Source organism: Puma concolor, chromosome C2, assembly GCF_028749965.1.
Source record: "Puma concolor isolate L17-30 chromosome C2, mPumCon1.1.hap2, whole genome shotgun sequence".
NCBI classification, from domain to species: domain Eukaryota; kingdom Metazoa; phylum Chordata; class Mammalia; order Carnivora; family Felidae; genus Puma; species Puma concolor.
The window spans coordinates 88,352,482-88,372,515 of NC_141675.1; the positions used below are offsets into that span (position 1 = coordinate 88,352,482).

General features: G+C 34.6%; 1 protein-coding gene across 2 annotated transcripts in view; it reads left to right on the forward strand.

The window, feature by feature from the left end:
• FYTTD1 (forty-two-three domain containing 1) overlaps positions 1-18,606 on the forward strand; it is a 31,755-nt gene extending 13,149 nt beyond the window's left edge. For both annotated transcript variants that reach the window (XM_025913300.2, XM_086675158.1), the window contains exons 3-9: positions 2,362-2,510; positions 9,186-9,298; positions 10,898-10,994; positions 11,406-11,467; positions 12,987-13,061; positions 14,381-14,507; positions 16,212-18,606. In XM_025913300.2, coding sequence (XP_025769085.1) covers positions 2,362-2,510; positions 9,186-9,298; positions 10,898-10,994; positions 11,406-11,467; positions 12,987-13,061; positions 14,381-14,507; positions 16,212-16,310 — 722 coding nt within the window. In that variant the 3' untranslated portion in view covers positions 16,311-18,606. The remainder of the gene's footprint in view (positions 1-2,361; positions 2,511-9,185; positions 9,299-10,897; positions 10,995-11,405; positions 11,468-12,986; positions 13,062-14,380; positions 14,508-16,211) is intronic.
• The last annotated feature ends 1,428 nt before the right edge of the window (positions 18,607-20,034 follow it).

Below are 20,034 nucleotides of genomic sequence, written 5' to 3' on the forward strand. Positions count from 1 at the left end.
CCATCAGCCCAGAGCCTGACGCGGGGCTCGAACTCCCGGACCGCGAGATCGTGACCTGGCTGAAGTCGGACGCTTAACCGACTGCGCCACCCAGGCGCCCCTAGAGGGGATTTTTAAAAATATGAATCAGAATCCTTAACTTGCTTTACTATTTGATACAGCATATCAGGAGTGCCTGGGTGGCTCAGTTGGTTAAACATCTGACTCTTGATCTCAGCTCAGGTCTTGATTTCAGGGTCATGAGTTTAAGCCCTGTGTTGGGCTTCACACTGGGCATGGAGCCTACTTTAAAAATTGGGGTGCCTGCATGGCTCTTGATTTTGGCTCAGGTTATTATCTTGTGATTTGTGAGTTTGAGCCCTGTATTAGGCTCTGTGCTGATGGCACGGAGCCTGCCTGGGATTCCCTTTTGTCTCTCTGCCCCTCCCCTGCTCTCGCACATGTGCACATGCTCTCTCTCAAAATAAACATTAAAAAATAAAAATAAATAAAAAATGGAAAAATTAACAAATGCTCTTATAATGTTGTTAGTTCATATTACTGATAACTTGGCAGCTCTGTAAAATTAGAGGTAAATTTATATATAACTAATAAAGTACAGGTTTTTTAAATTGTCCAGTAGAAAAAATAACCCTGAAAAATCATGCTTTTTTGCCCCTGTAGAAAGACAGTAACCAGTTTTGTCTAATATAGCTGTCTTATTTAAGCATTCTTTTTTTTCCTCCATTGTATATAAAATCTAGCTTTTCCAAATTTCCTTTTGAATGGATTTGTTTCCCTGCTGTGCTCTTATTAATGAGTTAAATAAAAGTTTGTTGCATCTTTATCCCCCCGGAAAATATTATCTATAATGTTATTGTAACATTTATAGTAGTTTAACATTAGAAATAAGTGAAGTGAGGGACGCCTGTGGCTTAGTTGATTAAGTGTCTGACTTTGGCTTAGGTCATGATCTCGAGGTCTGTGAGTTTGAGTTCCATGTCGGGCTCTGTGGTGACAGCTCAGAGCCTGGAGCCTGCTTTGGATTCTGTGTCTCCCTCTCTCTCTGCCTCTCCCCCACTCACACTTTGTCTCTCTCAAAAATAAATAAACATTAAAAAAAAATTCTTTTTTTAAAGTGAAGTTCTGAGGTTGGTTGGATCAAGTATGGCACATTAAAAAATGATACAGTGAGGGCATCTGGCTGGCTCAGTGGGTAGAACATGTGACTTTTGATGAGTTCAAGCCCCACATTGGGCATGGAGCCTTCTTTAAACAAAAAAAAAAAAAGAAACCGTAATAATACAATGAAAGAATCTAAAAGACATGGGATAATATTCACAATACAGTGTTAATGCCTACTACAAAATAGTACATAGACTAGGAAATGTGGTTGCCAGGAAGATTGACTCAGTGTATCTTCTAGGCACTTGGTACTACAAAATTGTGAATTACCTCTGCAAAAGTCTTTTGAATTGTTTAAAAATAGTTGAAATTAAAAATGTTAACTTTTTAAATGTGTAGGAGTAAAAGACAAGAAAGACATACAATGTTAGTGGTTATCCCAGAGTGATGAGATAATGGGCAACTTTTAGTTTCATTTGTACTTATATGTTTCTAAGATTTCTGTGGCAAGCATGTTTATTCATAATTGGAAAATATTTAAATAGATAAGATACACAATGGAAAGGCAAAGGCAAGTTGTATCATGCCACAGAGATTAAAACATGTTTATTGGAGCTCAATTGGGACTTCAGCAAAAGTAGTTTAAATACAGTAGGAATGAAAAAAATAAGCCAGATTGCAAGATAGTAAGTAAATCAGATATCAGATAGTGATCCATTCAAGATCAGTGTCCCTCAATAGAAATAAAATGTGAGCCATATGTGAATAATATATTTTATTAAATCCGATATATCCAAAATACCATTGCAGTATATAATTAATATAAGGTTATTAATGAAGTATTGTACTCTCTGTTATATCTTAATTCAGACTAGTCATATATCGGGTACTCCATAACCACATGTTGTTAGTGGACACCACATTGCACAGGGAAAGTTGTTTATTGATAAAGTAATGCAAGAGAGAGGATAGCTATAGGGAAAACATGAGAATCCTGTAGTCCCTTTGCAGTCCATTATAGCAATAGAACTCTTTGTGGTGCAGTTTATTGTCCTTTAAAAATGAAATATTTTATGTAATATATGTAAATATGTGAAAATAACAATATTATATGATAGTAATATAGGAAATATTACATAAGTAATACTAAAAAATAAAATCCGCTCTGCTAAGAAATAGAATACCCTATGACCTGTGTGCCCTTCAGTTGCATTCTTAGATTGATATTTTTTTGTCTTTTTTTTAAACCTCCTATAGGTTTTGGCAAGAATAGTCTAAGCCGGAGAGGAAGAGTAATGCCTGGAAAGAGACGTCCTTATGGAGTTATCACAGGCCTTGCAGCTAGGAAAGCAACTGGAATTCGAAAAGGAATTAGTCCTATGAATCGACCACCTCTAAGTGACAAGGTAGGATGCTGGTTTAATCATGCATCAGATACTCTTCCTTTAGTTGTACTAATATTTCTGTGAATGAGTACAATATTCTCATTGAGGGAGCATTTTATGTGAATATTTTGATTTTTTTTTTTTTTTATGTAGTGCTTTGGGTCTTCTATAAAAAGTAAAGGAAAAGTACTGTCATTCATGAAGAATACCTAAATTTCCACATTCTTAAATAAAATTTATGTAAAGTTTTTTAATAGGTTCTTGATTTTCTTTGCCTCTGTGTGTTTGTGTATGTACAATATTGACAAATTATTGAGGTATAATTTTATACAATAAAATTCATCTTTTTAAGTGTACAATTCATGAATTTTAGAAAATTTACAGAGTTGTACAATTATCACAACAGTCTAATCTTAAAACAGTTCTATCACTCTAAAAAGAAATCTCTTGTCCATTCATAGCCCTACCTTGTCATCTACCTCAGGCAACCACTAAATTACTTTCTGTAAATTTTCTGTAAATTTGCTTTTTCTGCACATTTCATGTAAATGGAATCATATGATAATATGTGATCTGGCATTTAGTATAATGTTTTCTTTTTTTTTTTTTTTATCTTATCAAATCCCCATAATTATTTTATTTTATTTTATTTTATTTTTTAATATATGAAATTTATTGTCAAATTGGTTTCCATACAACACCCAGTGCTCATCCCAAAAGATGCCCTCTTCAATACCCATCACCCACCCTCTCCTCCCTCCCACCCCCCATCAACCCTCAGTTTGTTCTCAGTTTTTAACAGTCTCTTATGCTTTGGCTGTCTCCCACTCTAACCTCTTTTTTTTTTTCCTTCCCCTCCCCCATGGGTTCCTGTTAAGTTTCTCAGGATCCACATAAGAGTGAAACCATATGGTATCTGTCTTTCTCTGTATGGCTTATTTCACTTAGCATCACACTCTCCAGTTCCATCCACGTTGCTATATTTCATTCTTTCTCATTGCCACGTAGTACTGCATTGTGTATATAAACCACAATTTCTTTATCCATTCATCAGTTGATGGACATTTAGGCTCTTTCCATAATTTGGCTATTGTTGAGAGTGCTGCTATGAACATTGGGGTACAAGTGCCCCTATGCATCAGTACTCCTGTGTCCCTTGGATAAATTCCTAGCAGTGCTATTGCTGGGTCATAGGGTAGGTCTATTTTTAATTTTCTGAGGAACCTCCACACTGCTTTCCAGAGCGGCTGCACCAATTTGCATTCCCACCAACAGTGCAAGAGGGTTCCTGTTTCTCCACATCCTCTCCAGCATCTATAGTCTCCTGATTTGTTCATTTTGGCCACTCTGACTGGCGTGAGGTGATACCTGAGTGTGGTTTTGATTTGTATTTCCCTGATAAGGAGCGACGCTGAACATCTTTTCATGTGCCTGTTGGCCATCCGGATGTCTTCTTTAGAGAAGTGTCTATTCATGTTTTCTGCCCTAGTATAATGTTTTCGAGGTTGGTCATGTTGTAGTATGTATCAGTACTTGATTCTTTTTTATTACTGAATAAATATTCCGTTATATGGATATACCATACTTTGTTTATTCATTCACCAGTTGTGGGACATTTTGGTTATTCCCATTTTTTGGGTATTATGAATAATGTTGCTGTGAATGTAAGTAAGTAAGATTGTATGAACATAGGTTTTCATTTGTCTTGGATAGGTACCTATTTTTAATTAGAGTGCAATCATTTACTCACTATGAGTTAACTACTTTTCAGATTTTAATGAAGTTTTATTTACTTCTCAGTGAGTAATTTTTGAATTGGCTAAAGTGTTCCTTTGAATAGTTTTACAAGTAGTTTTTCTTCTGATTCTTATATATTTTATTCTATATATTTATATTCTATATATTCTATATTTTTTAATCTTTTTGGTTCTCTGATTATGCAAAAAATACATACTTGTAAAAAAAATTCAGGACTTCATTCTTTAAATTATCTTTTTTTTTTTTTTTTTTTTTTTTAAGTTTATTTTTGAGAGAGAGAGAGAGCGGGGTTGGGGGGGGGGGCGGGCAGAGAGAGAGAAAGGGAGACATAGAATCCGAAGCAGGCTCTGGGCTCTGAGCTGTCAGCACGCCAGGCCTGAACTCATGAACCATATCGTGACCTAAGCCAAAGTTGGATGCTTAACTGACTGAGCCACCTAGGTGCTCCTCTTTAAATTATCTTTAATGTGCGTCTTCTGGTTAAGAACCACAACTGTCTTAGATCCCTTAACTTTTCTTTTTTTTTTTTTTTTTAATTTTTTTTTTTTCCCAACGTTTTATTTATTTTTGGGACAGAGAGAGACAGAGCATGAACGGGGGAGGGGCAGAGAGAGAGGGAGACACAGAATCGGAAACAGGCTCCAGGCTCTGAGCCATCAGCCCAGAGCCCGACGTGGGGCTCGAACCCACGGACCGCGAGATCGTGACCTGGCTGAAGTTGGACGCTTAACCGACTGCGCCACCCAGGCGCCCCCCCTTATCTTTTCAATATTGCCACCACCAACAGTTGATTTCACCTCTAAAACTTTATCGCAGAACTTAACTGTTTATTGGAAATTGGAAAACATTAAGAAATATGGATACTGGGAGGGTGATTGGATTTAAGTGCTATCTTATTGATCCAGTAAAAATATTAAATTACCACATGTGACAGTCTTTTGAGTTGTTTGAAAATAGTGAAAATTGAAAATATTAATTATAGAATGCTAAGAATGTGCTAACTAGTAAGATCCACATATTCAAAGTTGAATAAATTTGTCAGAGGTAAGGTTTGAAAAGTGCTGTTTCTTAAAACCTTTCCTCATTCAGAATATGGATTAATAGTCTGATTAGGACAAAATATAGTACTTTATAATTTAGAGACCTGTTTAAATATAAATAACTCATATTATCCTTTTCTATTCATTAAACAATTTACCTAAATAACTTAATTGGTCTTGAATTGTTACATGTACTTAGAAATTTTATACCTTAAAAAAATATTTTGACCATAATTAGATGTTGTTACTTTATCTCTCACTTTCCACAGTTGATGTGAATTAGTGAGATTTTATTTCAGTAAAAATGTACATTTTCTTACCTATGAAGTGAATGACTAAGTGGGAAAGATAGCATACTCATTTATATCACTAGTATTTTCTGAGAGCAAGTGGGGGCTGTGCTAACAGGGGAATGGTTGTCTCTAGGAATGAATTTTCTTTTTGTTTACAGACAGATTAAAATAGCTGTCAGGTAAAAGTTGTGTTTAGGTTCTTTTTTTTTTTTTTTCTTTTTTTTTTTTTTTTTTTGAGAGAGTGTGTGCAGACCGGGTGGGGAAGAGAGTGAGGGAGGGAGAGAATCACAAGCAGGCTCAATGTTGTCAGCTCAGAGCCTAATGATGTGGGGTTCGATCTAATGAGCCGTGACGTCATGACCTGAGCCAAAATCCAGAGTTGGATGCCTAACCGACCGAGCCCCCCAGGTGCCCCAGTGTTGTGTTAGGTTTTTAAGGGATTCTTCTAGTGGCATATATAACTTCGTCAGTGTCAATTAAATAAATTTTTTTGTCTTTTAGATTCGGAATTTCCCAAACTTGAGAGTATGTTATGTTCCATAGAACTTTTGACTTGATTTTGGTAATATTAAACCATTTAATGGGGCACCTGGGTGGCTCAGTTGGTTAAGTGTCCGACTTCAGCTCAGGTCATGATCTCGCAGTCTGTGGGTTTGAGCCCCGCGTCAGGCTCTGGGCTGATGGCTCAGAGCCTGGAGCCTGCTTCCGATTCTGTGTCTCCCTCTCTCTCTCCCCCTCCCCCGTTCATGCTGTGTCTCTCTCTGTCTCAAAAATAAATAAACGTTAAAAAAAATTTTTTTGGGGGGCGCCTGGGTGGCTCAGTTGGTTGAGCGTCCGACTTCGGCTCAGGTCATGATCTCACAGTTAGTGGGTTTGAGCCCCACATCAGGCCCTGTGCTGACAGCTCAGAGCCCGGAGCCTGCTTCCGATTCTGTGTCTCCCTCTCTCTCTGCCCCTCCCCCACTCACGCTCTGTCTCTCTCTCCTTCAAAAATAAATAAACATTAAAAAAAATTAAAAAAAAATTTTTTTTTTTTGTTATTGCTGCATAGCAGTTATTTTCCACTAATGGGTAGGTGTTTTTGTGTGTGTTTATTTGAGAGAGAAAGAGGGAGGGGCAGAGTGAGAGGGAGAGAGAAACAATCCTAAACAGGCTCCATGTAGTCATTGCGGCCCTGCCACTGTAACTGACAAACCATGAGATCATGACCTGAGCCAAAACCAAGAGTTGGACCCTTAACCAACTGAGCCACCCAATGTGTCCCTCCACTAGTGGGTAGTTTTAATCACTTGTCTGATTTTAACAATGAAAATAAATGTTTTCATGCTATGGAATTCTATTCAACAATAAAAAAGGAATAAGTTAATATATAAGTCAGCATGGATATACCTCAAAACATCATGCTAAGCAAAAGGAAAAAATACTACGTTCTGTGTGATTCCATTTATCTGAAATTATAGAAAAGGCTAAACTATAGTGACAGATGAGATGGTCATTGCCTGGGGTGGGAGTCAGGCAAGGGAAAGGAATTGACTGCAGAGGGGCACAAGGAAATGTTTTAGGATGAGGATGCTGTTCTATCTTGATTATGATGTGGTTGCATGATTTGTTACACAAATTCATCAAATTGTAAACTTAAAATTTTATTTTATATAAATAATGCCTTAGTAAAATTAACGTAAAAATTAAAATATTTCAAGACCCTCAAGAAATCATTTTTTAGGGGCGCCTGGGTGGTTCAGTCAGTTAAGCATCTGACTTTGGCTCAGTCATGATCTCATGGTTTGTGAGTCTGACCCCTGCATTGGGCTCTGTGCTGACCACTTGTGAATGCTCAGAGCCTGGAGCCTACTTCAGATTCTGTGTCTCTCTGCCCCTTCCCTACTCATGCTCTGTCTCTTTCTCTGTCTCTCAAAAACATTAAAATAATTCTTTATATCAAAATTATTGTGAAAGAAAAACTTTTCCATACATGTATTTTTTTAATGTTTATTTTTGAGAGAGAGAGAGAGAGCGCACATGTACACACACACACATGAGCTGGGGAGGGGCAAAGAAAGAGCGAGAATTCCAAGCAGGCTTCGCACCTTCAGTGCAGAGCCCAATGCAGGGCTCAGACTCATGAATCATGAGATCATGACCTGAGCCAAAACCAAGAGTCGGACACTTAACCAACTGAGCCACCCAGGCACCCCCCCCCAACGTATACTTTTTAAAGCACATTTATACATGTATACAAACTTTAGATCCATGGAATGATACATTCACCATGCATTAATTGGTTGTTATTCTAGTCTGTGTATTCATCATTTAACTAACATGATTGAGTACCCACTCTATGCTATATGCAAGGGATTCTGTGGTAACTCAGTAGAAAATCCCTCATGGAGAATAGAGATAAACATTAAATAAATTTTCCCACAAATAACTATATGGTTACAGTATGGCAGATAGTTTGAGGGTAAAAAAAACACGTGATGACAGCATCAAAGGAATTTACATTTACCATTAAAATGATACTTGGTGTTTTTATTAAAGACAGAATATGAACCTTGGAATGAACTGTGAGTGATTTCATAGCATTTCTCCTATATTCTTAATATTCCTTATTTCTGTTTTTACATTTACTTCTTTTCCAAATGTTCATGAAAATGAAGACTTACAATTTTTGTGTTTTTTAGTCAATTGATACTTACGAATACTTCTCATATGCTTAAAACATATAAGTTAGTCTGAATTAAGTGTAAGATATGTATGGCTCATATTGCCAAGAACTTTTGGAAAGACTTCATGAAAAATACAGAAATCTGAATTAGACTTTAATGCTGGATTGAATTTATATATGAGGAGGGAGAAAAAGTGGACATTTCATATGCTTATTTTCTTGATTCCTTTTTTCTTTGTAACTCTTTCTACTCAGGCTTCTTTGCTGTCATAACCTCCTCTTTTTCCCTCACATTTGTTTTGGAACTTGGCTCTCTCTTTTTTTTTTTTTTTCTTTTTAAGTTTTTATTTATTTTGAGAGAGAGAGAGCACGAGCCTGTGAGTGGAGCAGGGGGGAGAGAGGGAAAGAATGAATCCCAAGCAGGCTCCTTGCTATCAGCACAGATCCCAACTTGGGGCTCCATCTCTCAGACTGTGAGACCATGACCTGAGCCAAAATCAAGAGTCAGGTGCTTAACCCAGTGAGCCACCTAGGCACCCCAGAACTTGGCCCTCTTCTCCCTTCATTTGGTAATCAAAAATCATGTTTATTTAAGTGATTTCCTCATTTACATTTCTGGTCCTCTGATTCTTCTCTTGAGTTCCAGGACCATGTTTCCCCATAACCTGTGTATCCCCCAGAGCACCTCAAACTGAACATAACCAAAATAGAAAAAATCCATTTTTCCATTTGAATTGTCCTTTTGTTGCAAGTATTTTAAGTATAAGGAGGTTGCTGTCTTCTCAATCACTTAGACTGGAAATATTCAAGTCATTTCAGCCTGTGTCTCTAATGTGCACATCTAAGCAGTCTCTGTCCATTCTGCTTCAGAAATGTTTATTGTAATAGGGTATATAGCAAAAAGCAATCTGATTAATGTAGTTTTTTTGCCTTCTGAAAGAATATAGAACGGTATTTTCCAGCATTAAAAAGGAAGGCCAACCTTCTGAGACAAAATGAAGTACAGAGAAAAGCAGTTGCAGTTCTTAAGAGACCTAACCAGCTAAATAGAAAGTAAGTACTCAAATACGATAATAATATGTTATCCTAAGTAAATAAAGGTAGACTTCTTGCACTAAGCAACCAAATGAATGGATTTGTAGTGGTCATTTTCAAGACGGATATTTGGGATGTCTCTCTGAACATCCAATATGGAGGCATTCAGTAATGGCTTTCTTATTTCTGAGACCCAGTATTACTGATGGTTTTAACAAATTGTAAACTTTAAAAAAAAGCATTACTCTGCTTCTTTACCTCTGTTTACATACAGAATAAAATTACAAAAGGTGATTGTTTAGGTAAAAATACCTCCACCAGAATTATTCAAAATTGGGAATTCTGAAAGCTAAAATTGTTATCCAGTCTCAGTGATTCTTAATAGAACAATGTATTTGTGGAAAAAGCAAATTGTAAAAAATTCTGTGTGAATGCTTTTTAAGTTGAAAATATTATTATTATTTTTAAGTTATCTCTTCACCCAACATGGGGGCTCGCACTCAGGACCCCAAGATAAGAGTCGCATGCTCTACCTATGAGGCAGCCAGGCACCCCATAGCTGAGATTATGTTTATATTAAATGGAAGGCATAACAGAAACTCAAAAATTACGACCTATTGTTATGACATTCTGTTTTCTGTAAGAATAAAATGGGCAAAAGGAAGTTGATAAACTGGTAAGTTTCTATATTTTAGTTTCGAGTACCATTTATTCATCTTTTATAGAAGATAATTCAAAAAAAAACTGAAAATGAAGTTTTTGTATAAATGTAACAGGCTGGAATTGCAGGTTTACTTAACTATCATCCCTCTTTTCTTTTGGAAATCTGGTGTAGTACCTTTTGGGAAATGGGAAATTAGCAAATAAGAACTTGTCCATTATATGAGACATTAATGACCCATGTTAATTAGGCTAGCTAGGGAAATTTTGCATTTGAGTCTAAGATTGGAGGTAAGATTAGGCGATCTGTTAAGTTTTTATAAGAAATAAATAACTAGATAAATACGAAAATTTGTTTTCTCATCTTTTACTGACTTCATATAGAAATTAGAAAGGGATTGGTGAAAGTCAAGTCAAACATAATTGAGAGTACATTGCTCTATGTGAAAGAATAAGATGGTAAGTTTCTATGTGATTCATGTTAACATATAAAGGTTTCTGAGTGAAGATGGAAGAGAAAACCATAGAAGATGTTATTTTCTAGATTTTCTCTTGATTTTCAGTAGTTTGATTATGATTTGCTTAGGTGTGATTTTCTTTGTACTTATCCTGTAAATTTGTACGTACATGTTTTTCATCAATGCTGTTTAGGAAATAGCATTAAAATTGTTATTTTTAATGTCTTCAGAAGAAATCTTCTGTTAGAATATTAGCGAGTGCAATATTTAGAAGATAATTAGAATTAACTAGGTTGTTATATAGTATGCTACAGAAAGATATTTATAAATTGAATCACAGTAACTTTGTGTAAATAAGGAAATAATTCAGAATCTTTATGTTTAGTGTACTTCAACTGTCTAGCCTATGAATTTAACTATTTTTGCTTATTTCTTCTCAGGATGTTTGAAAGTTGTTAAATGGCTGAGACTATTCATGATATATCTGTTTTTGTTGCAGAAATAGCATTCCGGCCAATTTTAGCAGGAGTGGAAATAAATTAAGTCATCAGAAAGATACTCGTCAGGCAACTTTTCTTTTCAGAAGAGGCCTAAAGGTATAAAAACCCCTTGGTGGTGGTTTCTTTTTACTCAAAGGATCTTGAACATCTACCTTTAGTGGTAATCCTCAATCATAGGCATAGCCCATGGTTGAGGTAAGGGTTGGGTTTGGGATATGGAGAATGTGACATCAGATTAGTTCTTTTTGTTACTTATTTTTTCTATTCTCCCTTTTGTTGTCATCAGTAGCAGCATCTTACAAGCTTAACATGTTATTTAGGAATAAATATGTTTTACCACTTGTTCTGATATAGGAACATCAACAGAGGTATTGCCAGAATAGGCACATGCCTCTCTTGCATTCACACACACATCATACTGGGTTATAAAGTTACAGAGCAGGGCTGCTTTTTAGATTCAAACCCTCTGCTTTCTTTTGGGACCTACTACTTTTTTTTTCCCTTCAGGTTCAGGCCCAGTTGAACACAGAACAACTGCTAGACGATGTAGTAGCAAAGAGAACTCGTCAGTAAGTTTCAATTTGTTTTTCAAGATGTCCTTTCAAAACTCCCAGAATACTAGCAACCCCGATTACTGTGTGCCCCAGTCCAGAAGAAATTAAATGAGACCCCCAGAGTATATTAACCATTGTGCCTGAAAAAAATAAATCCATTTTTTCCCCCAAAAAGCCTTTTGCATTTTCACATGTCAGTGTTAATGAGTTTTAGCACCAAATACATCCCTTTATTTAAAAAAAAAAAAAAAAAAGATAATGGAGTATTCCATTTTAATGAAACAGCTCTTTATTTTCTGTAACTGCTTTTCTATAAATGAACCTATTCAGGGAATAAATAGAAAATCCAATAGAGCTTTTAGAAAACTTTGAACCCTTTAAAAACAATAGGATATTTTTCCTTTTCACATATTCTTTTCTTCTCCTTACCCCATAAAGATTTTTTGAAAATATTCTTTTGTCTGTTAGAATTACACTTCTGATGTGTGAGTTGTAACATTCTAATTCCATCAATATGATCAGTTTTCAAGATTAAACTATTTAAAACTATGACTACTTTTTGGAAAACAAAATGTGTAAAACATGGTATTGGTCCAGATATGCCAGCTAAAGTTGGGCATGATTTTGAGCAGAGTGTAAGAAAAAAAAGTATTTGAACTTGATGTTGACAGTATTCTTTTGCACAGGAGTCATGACATTGGAAACCATAAGGAAAGAAATGATAAGCCATTTGCTTCTCCAGTGAACAATGTTTACATAATTATAATAATATAAGTGCTGTTTGTCTTGAACTTTGAGAATCTATAGGGAAAAAACCCCACAAAATCCTTATTTTGGTAACAGAATATAGTGAAAATGTCAGATTTTGAGTAACATGAATGTACAAGTAGAGCTGACAAAAATGGGAGGTACAAAGTGGGAGAAGAGATGGAAAGAAGAATTAGAGGTACTACTCTCCTTTCATGCAAAGTCGAGAGGAAATGGTGTCTTTGAAAGAAAGGAGATTTAAGAGACTGAAAGATTTATATTTAAAGTTATAATGGAAGTAAAATAGTGATATAGCTATCAAAATGTTTAGAAGGAGGTAGGGAATCTAGAGTATAGTGTGATGAGCTAAAACCTTATCATAGCAAAATATTGTTACATATGCATCTTGTATAGTCAACTGGAGGTAACTAGCAAGCAGTAAGAACAAGGTTAAAAGTGCTGCCATTGGGGAGCAGGAAAGTTCTGCCTCTGGGGAGCAGAGGGGGCACAAAATACTGGACACTGTTACTTTTCATTAGCAGCCTTTCTGTACTAATTTAATTTATTTTAAGGTATGTGTATTTGTTACACTGAGAAAATACTTAATAAATTCAAGTGTCCAGTTCCTACACTCAACATGCTGATTAATTATATCATGGTGGAGCTTAGTAATTTTTAAAAGCTAAGAAAATATGATGGTTACTTTAAAATGTATGTTTTTATGTGAAGTACGCTATAGGATTTATAAACTTCCATTTTAATGAAATTTTTGGTTTTTTGAAACTAGATGGCGGACTTCCACCACAAATGGAGGAATTTTGACTGTCTCCATTGACAATCCTGGAGCAGTGCAGTGCCCAGCGTAAGTTCTTTTTTTATTGTCAGAAATTATAATCTCTCAGTATATAAGGTAATAGAAGAGCACTGGACTTCTGCTCATGATGTCCAAGTTAAGATAAACTGAGACAAAGATAGGAGTAATACTTGTGGTACAAAGTGGAAATACTATAGTATAAAGTTAAAGGTAAAAGCTGTCTTGATTCCTGGTTCTATACCCCCAAAGTAGACACTTTTAACAATTTCATATTTTTATTAAATTGGTGCGTATACAATAAGTATTTTATACATTTATTTTTTATGTATAATAACAAATGAGGGAATGCTATACATACTTGCTCCTTTCTCCTCCACCTCCTAATACAGTTTGGACATCTTTACTTGTAGGTACATACAGATCTACCTTCTTTTTAAAGGCTTCATAGTGTGTTCTTTTATCTGGATGACCTTAATGTAGTTAACCATTCCCTTATGTTTATTGCATTACAAACTTTCTAGGTTTTTGGAGTTTTCGATCTCTCCAGCTATTTTAATAAATGAAATGAAAAAAACATAGGATGAGTCTCTTAAGACTTCAGAGGTTGCTTCATTTTAGAAGATCAAGACTTGGAAGTCACCAGTCATTCCAAATTATTGAAAACATTTAGTTCTACGTAAAGAAGTGTTCTTTGAGTGATTATAAATTTTAGTCTCCAGATGAGTCAGTCAAGAACCAGGTACATCAGTACCCCCTTGTCTGTGATTTCACTTTCCATGGTTTCAGTTACCCAGTCAGCCATGGTCTGAAAACAGATGGTCCTCCTTCTGACATATTGTCAGAAGGTCAGTAGTAGCCTGACACTACCTTACAATGCCTACATCATTCACCTCACTTTGTCTCATCATGTAGGTATTTTATCATCTCACATCATCACAAGAAGGATGAGTACAAAAACATTTTGAGAGAGGACGGGAGAGAGACCACATTCACATAACTTTTATTACAGTATATTGTCGTAATTGTTCTATTTTACTATTAATTGTTGTTAACTAATAACTCATACTGTGCCTAATTCTTAAAAATTAAATTTTATCATAGGTATGTATGTATAGGAAAAAAGATATAGTATGTGTAGGGTTCAGTACTCTATGCAGCTTCAGGTATCCACTGGCAGGTGAGGGGCAGTCTTGGAACAACATAAACCCCATGGGTAAGAGGAGACTATTGTACTTTTTTGAGAACACAAAATAGCCTTAATACATGGAACATGTGTACAAGTCAAGATGTCTTATGTACCAAATGATTTGTTTTTCTTCTTTTGATTATTAAGCTTGTCTGATTTCATTTTAATTTTTTTCCAATAGAACTCAGAAACCACGATTAACTCGTACTGCTGTACCCTCATTCTTGACAAAACGGGAGCAATCTGATGTAAAGAAAGTTCCTAAAGGTGTCCCCCTACAATTTGACATAAATAGTGTTGGAAAACAGGTAATTTTTTTTCTGTGTTTCTTTGTGCCATTCATTGAGAATATTTTAATTAATAAAATATGTAATGAATTAAACAGGGTATCTTAAGTCTCCTCAACCTTAGGAAACCACTGAACAATCTACTTTGTTTCTATAGAGAAGCCTATTTGGGGATTCATATGAATGGAAACATACAATATGTGATCTTTTGTGACTGGCTTCTTTCACTTAGCATAGTGTTTTTAAGGTTCATCTATAGTGTATCGTCTTTTTATTGCTGAATAATGTTCCATCAATGGATATACCATATTTTATTTATTCAGTTATCAGTTGATAGACATTTGGGCTGTTTCCATTCTTTGGTTATTGTGAATAAGGTTCTTCTGCACATTCATGTACATGTTTTTTGTGTGAGTATATGTTTCCATTTCCCTGGGTAAATATGTACAAGTGGAATTGGTAGGTCATATTCATAACTATATGTTTAACCTCTTGAGGAAGGGCCAAACTTGCTTTCCAAAGTGGCTGCACTGTTTACATTCCTTCCAGCATGTATAAAGAGTTATAAATTTCTCTACATCTTCATCTACACTTGTTACTATCGGTCATTTGATCGTAGCCATCCAAGTGCTTGTGAAGTGGTATATATCTCACTGTGGAATAGATTTGACATTTTTTATATTGACTTTGTGTCTTGTGATCTTGCTAAAATTCACTTCACTATTTTTAGTAATTTTGTAGATTCCTTAAGATTTTCTGTGTAAACAGTCATGTAATTCTCCATATCCCTTACCAATCCTTAAACCTTTTCTTTTTCTTCTTTATTATGATGGCTAGAACCTTCAGTACAATGTTGAATAGAAATAATGAGAACATGGTATGCTTGCCTTATTCCCAAGCATGAGGAGAAAACATTAAATGTTTCACCATTGAGTATGATTTTAGCAATGGGTTTTTAGTAGATTTACAGGTTGAGGGAGTGCCTTTTATTCATATGCTGAGAGTTTTTATCATGAATGGATGTTGGATTTTGTTAAATCCTTTTTGTGTATCCATTGATGTAAAAATATGTGGAATTGAAAATATGAAGTATGGATAGAAATCTGACCAAATTTGTTTTGCTTCTTTTTATTTCATTTTGTCATGGTTACTCTTCTTTCATAAATGGTAAAATATAATTTGGGTGTGCTTTCTTTGTTAATCAAAAACCAGATTTTGATTTGAATTGGTTTGAATTTCTGTGATGAACTCCCAGAAATCCAAAAACTTCTAGAAATTCAAGAAAGTTTGTTTCAAATATTCACAAGTGTCAGTAACTCTTATGTTTATCAGTGACATCACTAGATTTTGTGGCAGTGTTTGTAGAGCCTAAAAATAATTGAGAGAAAATCTTGGATGTATGACTTGTGGGCACTATAGCAATGTGTTTTATGTAGTACATAATGTAGGTATTTAGAATGGTTTAGAAGATAGAGAATGTGAGTCAGACTACCTGGTTTAAATTCTGGAGCTGCAAGTAGGCAAGTTAACTAACTTCTTTAAACTTCACTCAATTCACCTAATTCGTATGGTTTTTATTCGAGTTAAATGAGTTTGAATGCATAAATATTCAGGAAATGTTAGCTGTTGTTACCTTGAATTACCATTATGATCACATTATTGTTCTAAGCAAATATGGCCAACAGTCAAGTTGTTAATTGTTTTGTTTTGTTTTGTTTTCTCTAGACAGGGATGACTTTGAATGAGCGATTTGGGATCCTGAAGGAACAAAGAGCCACTCTCACGTTCAACAAAGGAGGAAGCCGCTTTGTAACCGTGGGATAGATCCCAAGTCAAAGGGACTTTTGAGTGATGACTCTGTTTTAAAAGTTGAATTGCTTGAAGAGTTCATCACAGAAATTGAAGAAACTTTATTTCAAAATATTCACAAGGCTAAATAACTCTTATTTTTATTTTTGAAGTTTTTTTTTTTAAACATGTATAAATAATGCCCTGAAAGAATAACAGGGAATATACCTATCTGTTCTTGAGATTTCATGGTTGGCCCAGACAGAACAATTCTCTGTTTGACTTCTTTGGTCCGTCATGCAGCAGAAAGAAGACAGAAAAATAGAAACTGATTTATTTTTATTATAGTGGTATTTAGGATCTCATTGCTTTTCCCATTTTTTATTTGCCATGGTAAATCTTGGTCTTCAGAAATATGAGTAGATCCCTTTGTTGTTGTCACCTGTCCTTTAATAGTATTGGTGTAATAAGTGCAGTTGACTTTTCTTCATTAGAGATATTAAAAAAAAAATTAGAATTATAGTTTTGAGTTTTAAGATTTGTGGGAATATCTGGAATTTGGTTCATTTTTGAGATGACCTTAGGTTAATTCTCCAGAGTTATAAATCTTTAATATCGAACTTTTAACCAGAAATGTGACTTTAGGCATTAGTCTCTGTTTAAAATGTTGATGTTTAAAGCTATAAATGTGTGTTTACAAAATTATCTGATAGAGCCTTGGAAGAGAAGGTCCAATGTAAAAACCTAACAGTTGTGTTTGGTAAATGAAGAAAGCCGGAGAGGAAGTAGCAGGTTGAGGTGAAACACTTTAAAACCCAGGACATAGGTGTACTGTGTGGATTTAGTGTAGGCTTGAATCTAGTGTCCACGAAGAATTCTTCAAATGATATTTAGAAGAATTATAATTATCAAGGTGGATTGAGTTCCTTAGATATTTTGATGAGAAAATCAATAGCCATAAAGTCCTAGACTTTTTATTCAAAAGTTAAATTTTATAAGCTTTTTAAGCTTGTTAATTAAACAGTATAAAGCTTCAGAATCAAAAATATACTTGTATATGCCATAAAGACAAAATGGTAATTGAGTTACATTGTAATCTTGGTTTATACCTTTCTTGTATAAAGTTCAGGCATTTATAGTCAGGGTATTTTTTTTTTTTTTTTCCTCCCACACTCTGGAGGAATTAATCTGTTGTGCCAAGCTAGTGCTGAAAGTCTTCAGATGGTTATATACTATAAGTTACAGTATAATGCCAAAATGCAGCAAAATATTCCAACTACAAGTTCAATCATTTTGAAGTTTAACCTTTTGGTTTGCTATAATGTTGAAACCTCTAAGTAGGTGTTAGTTTCCCTAGAGTGTATTGGTGTTAATTTTTCCTGTAAAACAAAACAAAACATAACATTAAGTTATCACTCTTGCCTGCCTTGTATTGTATATTAGACTTCATTGTTTTCTCTCATGCTTCTTGAGTTACTTGGTTTATGTTAGCCACGGAAAAGTATCAACAGTTTCATGCTTATACCAAAGAATTAAATCTGATCCTTAATATCTGGTATTTTGCCAGTAAGTCTACTGATAAGGGATTATTGGAAGCCAGTCACACAATTTGAAAATAAGCTCTAGTCTCCTTAGGCCAAGGACTCATTGCAAAACATTTTTGCAAGTACAAATGCTTAGATTTCATCCGTGAACAGTACATTTTATTTTAGACTGGTTTAGAATTACTGGTAGATTATTTTAAAGCAAAAGAGAAACAACTGAGCACAAATTTGCTGTCTTTAGAACAGTTTGTGAAAATATGGTATAAAGTTTTCATTTTTTTATTTTAAATATTGTACAAAGCTATTATTAATGCCATTTTTCTCGAAAACCTTAAAAATTGCCCCAAATATTGACGTTAACTGCATCAAACAACAAAGTGTCTTTGGTATATTAAACATTTGTTCTTCATACATCTCTAATTTCATTTTCTTTTTAAATATAAAATTTTGCCTTTGTTACAACTAAATTAAAATTCTTGAGTGCTAACATGCTGTGTATAAACAGAAGAATATGCTTTGTTGGAAGAAAATTTCCTTTCTTGGAATGTGGTTGTGGTCATCCTTTTTCAGTTCTTAAATTTTTTTTTTAAACAGGATACAACTTAAAATTTCCTTTGCATCAAGGTGTATGCAAAACATTGATGCAGTGCATCACAAAAATAAGTTTGTATTTAACGAGGAGATGCTTTACACTGTACTTTTTGGTGTTTTTTGGAAAAGTTACAAATTTAGATCTATTCTGAAGCTGTTCATTTTTAACAAATAAAATGTTACAGGTCTCACATTTATTCTTAGCTATAAAGATTGAGTTGTGGTTTTTAGATTGTTCTATGTTACAAAGAACTTTGTAGTGATTTATAATTTTTAGGGTTTGAAAAACTAGCCAATTAAATTGGTAAATCAGTCTACACTCATATTCTAACTGCCTTTTGACCATTTCATTCATGAGCTCCAACCAAGAAGTAAGTAGCCAGCATGATTTAAAGACTCATTACTTAGAGTGCAGAATTTCAAGCTAGATGTGCCCTTCAAGATCATCCATTTCAATTCCTTTCTATGTTTTATTTAAGTGAGGCTCAGCTTTTCAAGACTTGTATGTGTCAATGTCACTTTTTGAGCTCAGGTCTTTTAATTCTCAGTTTAATTTAATTCTCATAATAAACTGCTTCTGTGAATTGAACACCCACAGAGAGTAGTGGAATGATGTTTGGCTTGTCCGATATCTGAGAAGTGGTAATTGCAATGCTTTTAGCATTTGTAATTTTTAGTATGGCAAGTAAATCTACTCTACCAGTGATAATTATTGAGACTTCATTACTTTTGTATTCAAGTTATATAGACCTCTTAGAAAAGGTCAGTGTTCCTGATCGCACATTATGTATTTTTTTCTAACAGGCATAGATTTCATAATTTTAATTATAAGCACATCATAAAATACTTCCAAAGTATGAACAAACTTACAAGCTTCATTGCCCACTGATTATTTTCTGTTAGAATAGATATGTATATGCCAGTTTGCTGTCAGTGGCTTTATAATTCACAGTATACACAGTGTCAGGATAATTTTTAATTTTAATTTTAATCACCCGGTGTTCATCATGAAAAGTGCATTCCTAAATCCCCATCACTTGTTTCACTCATCCCTCCACCCACATCCGCTCTGGTAACCATCAGTTCTCTGTAGTTAGGAGTCTGTTTCTTGATTTGTCTCTCTCTTTTTTCCCCTTAGCTCATTTGTTTTGTTTCTTAGTGTGTCAGGGTAATTATTGTCCTGATTTCGATTTTCAATAAGAAAGTATGAGTGACAAAAAATAGCTGACTTTGCACTACAGAGAATGAATACCATACATTCTGAATACAGGTAGTATCAGGGCAGGAAATGATTCTTTTATTTCTGATTAGTATATTTTTGAACTTTCACCAGAATTATATGATTGTTTTATTGCTACTGTAAAAAAAAACCCACATGATTTAAGCTTCCTTTTAAAGCGAATTATTTTTATGTAGATCAATTTGGAGTTTATTCCCTTTTAAAAAATGATACATACCAACAGACCCCAAGCATTCACACTAAGAATTTCGGCCATTGTTAGGGAGTTAAAGATTTTCTTATAAATTATTGACTCCTGATGTCTCTTTTTCTCCCTCATTACGTTACTTCTATCAAATACAAAAAGCTTTTATTGTTTTATTAAAAAAAATTTTTTTAACATTTA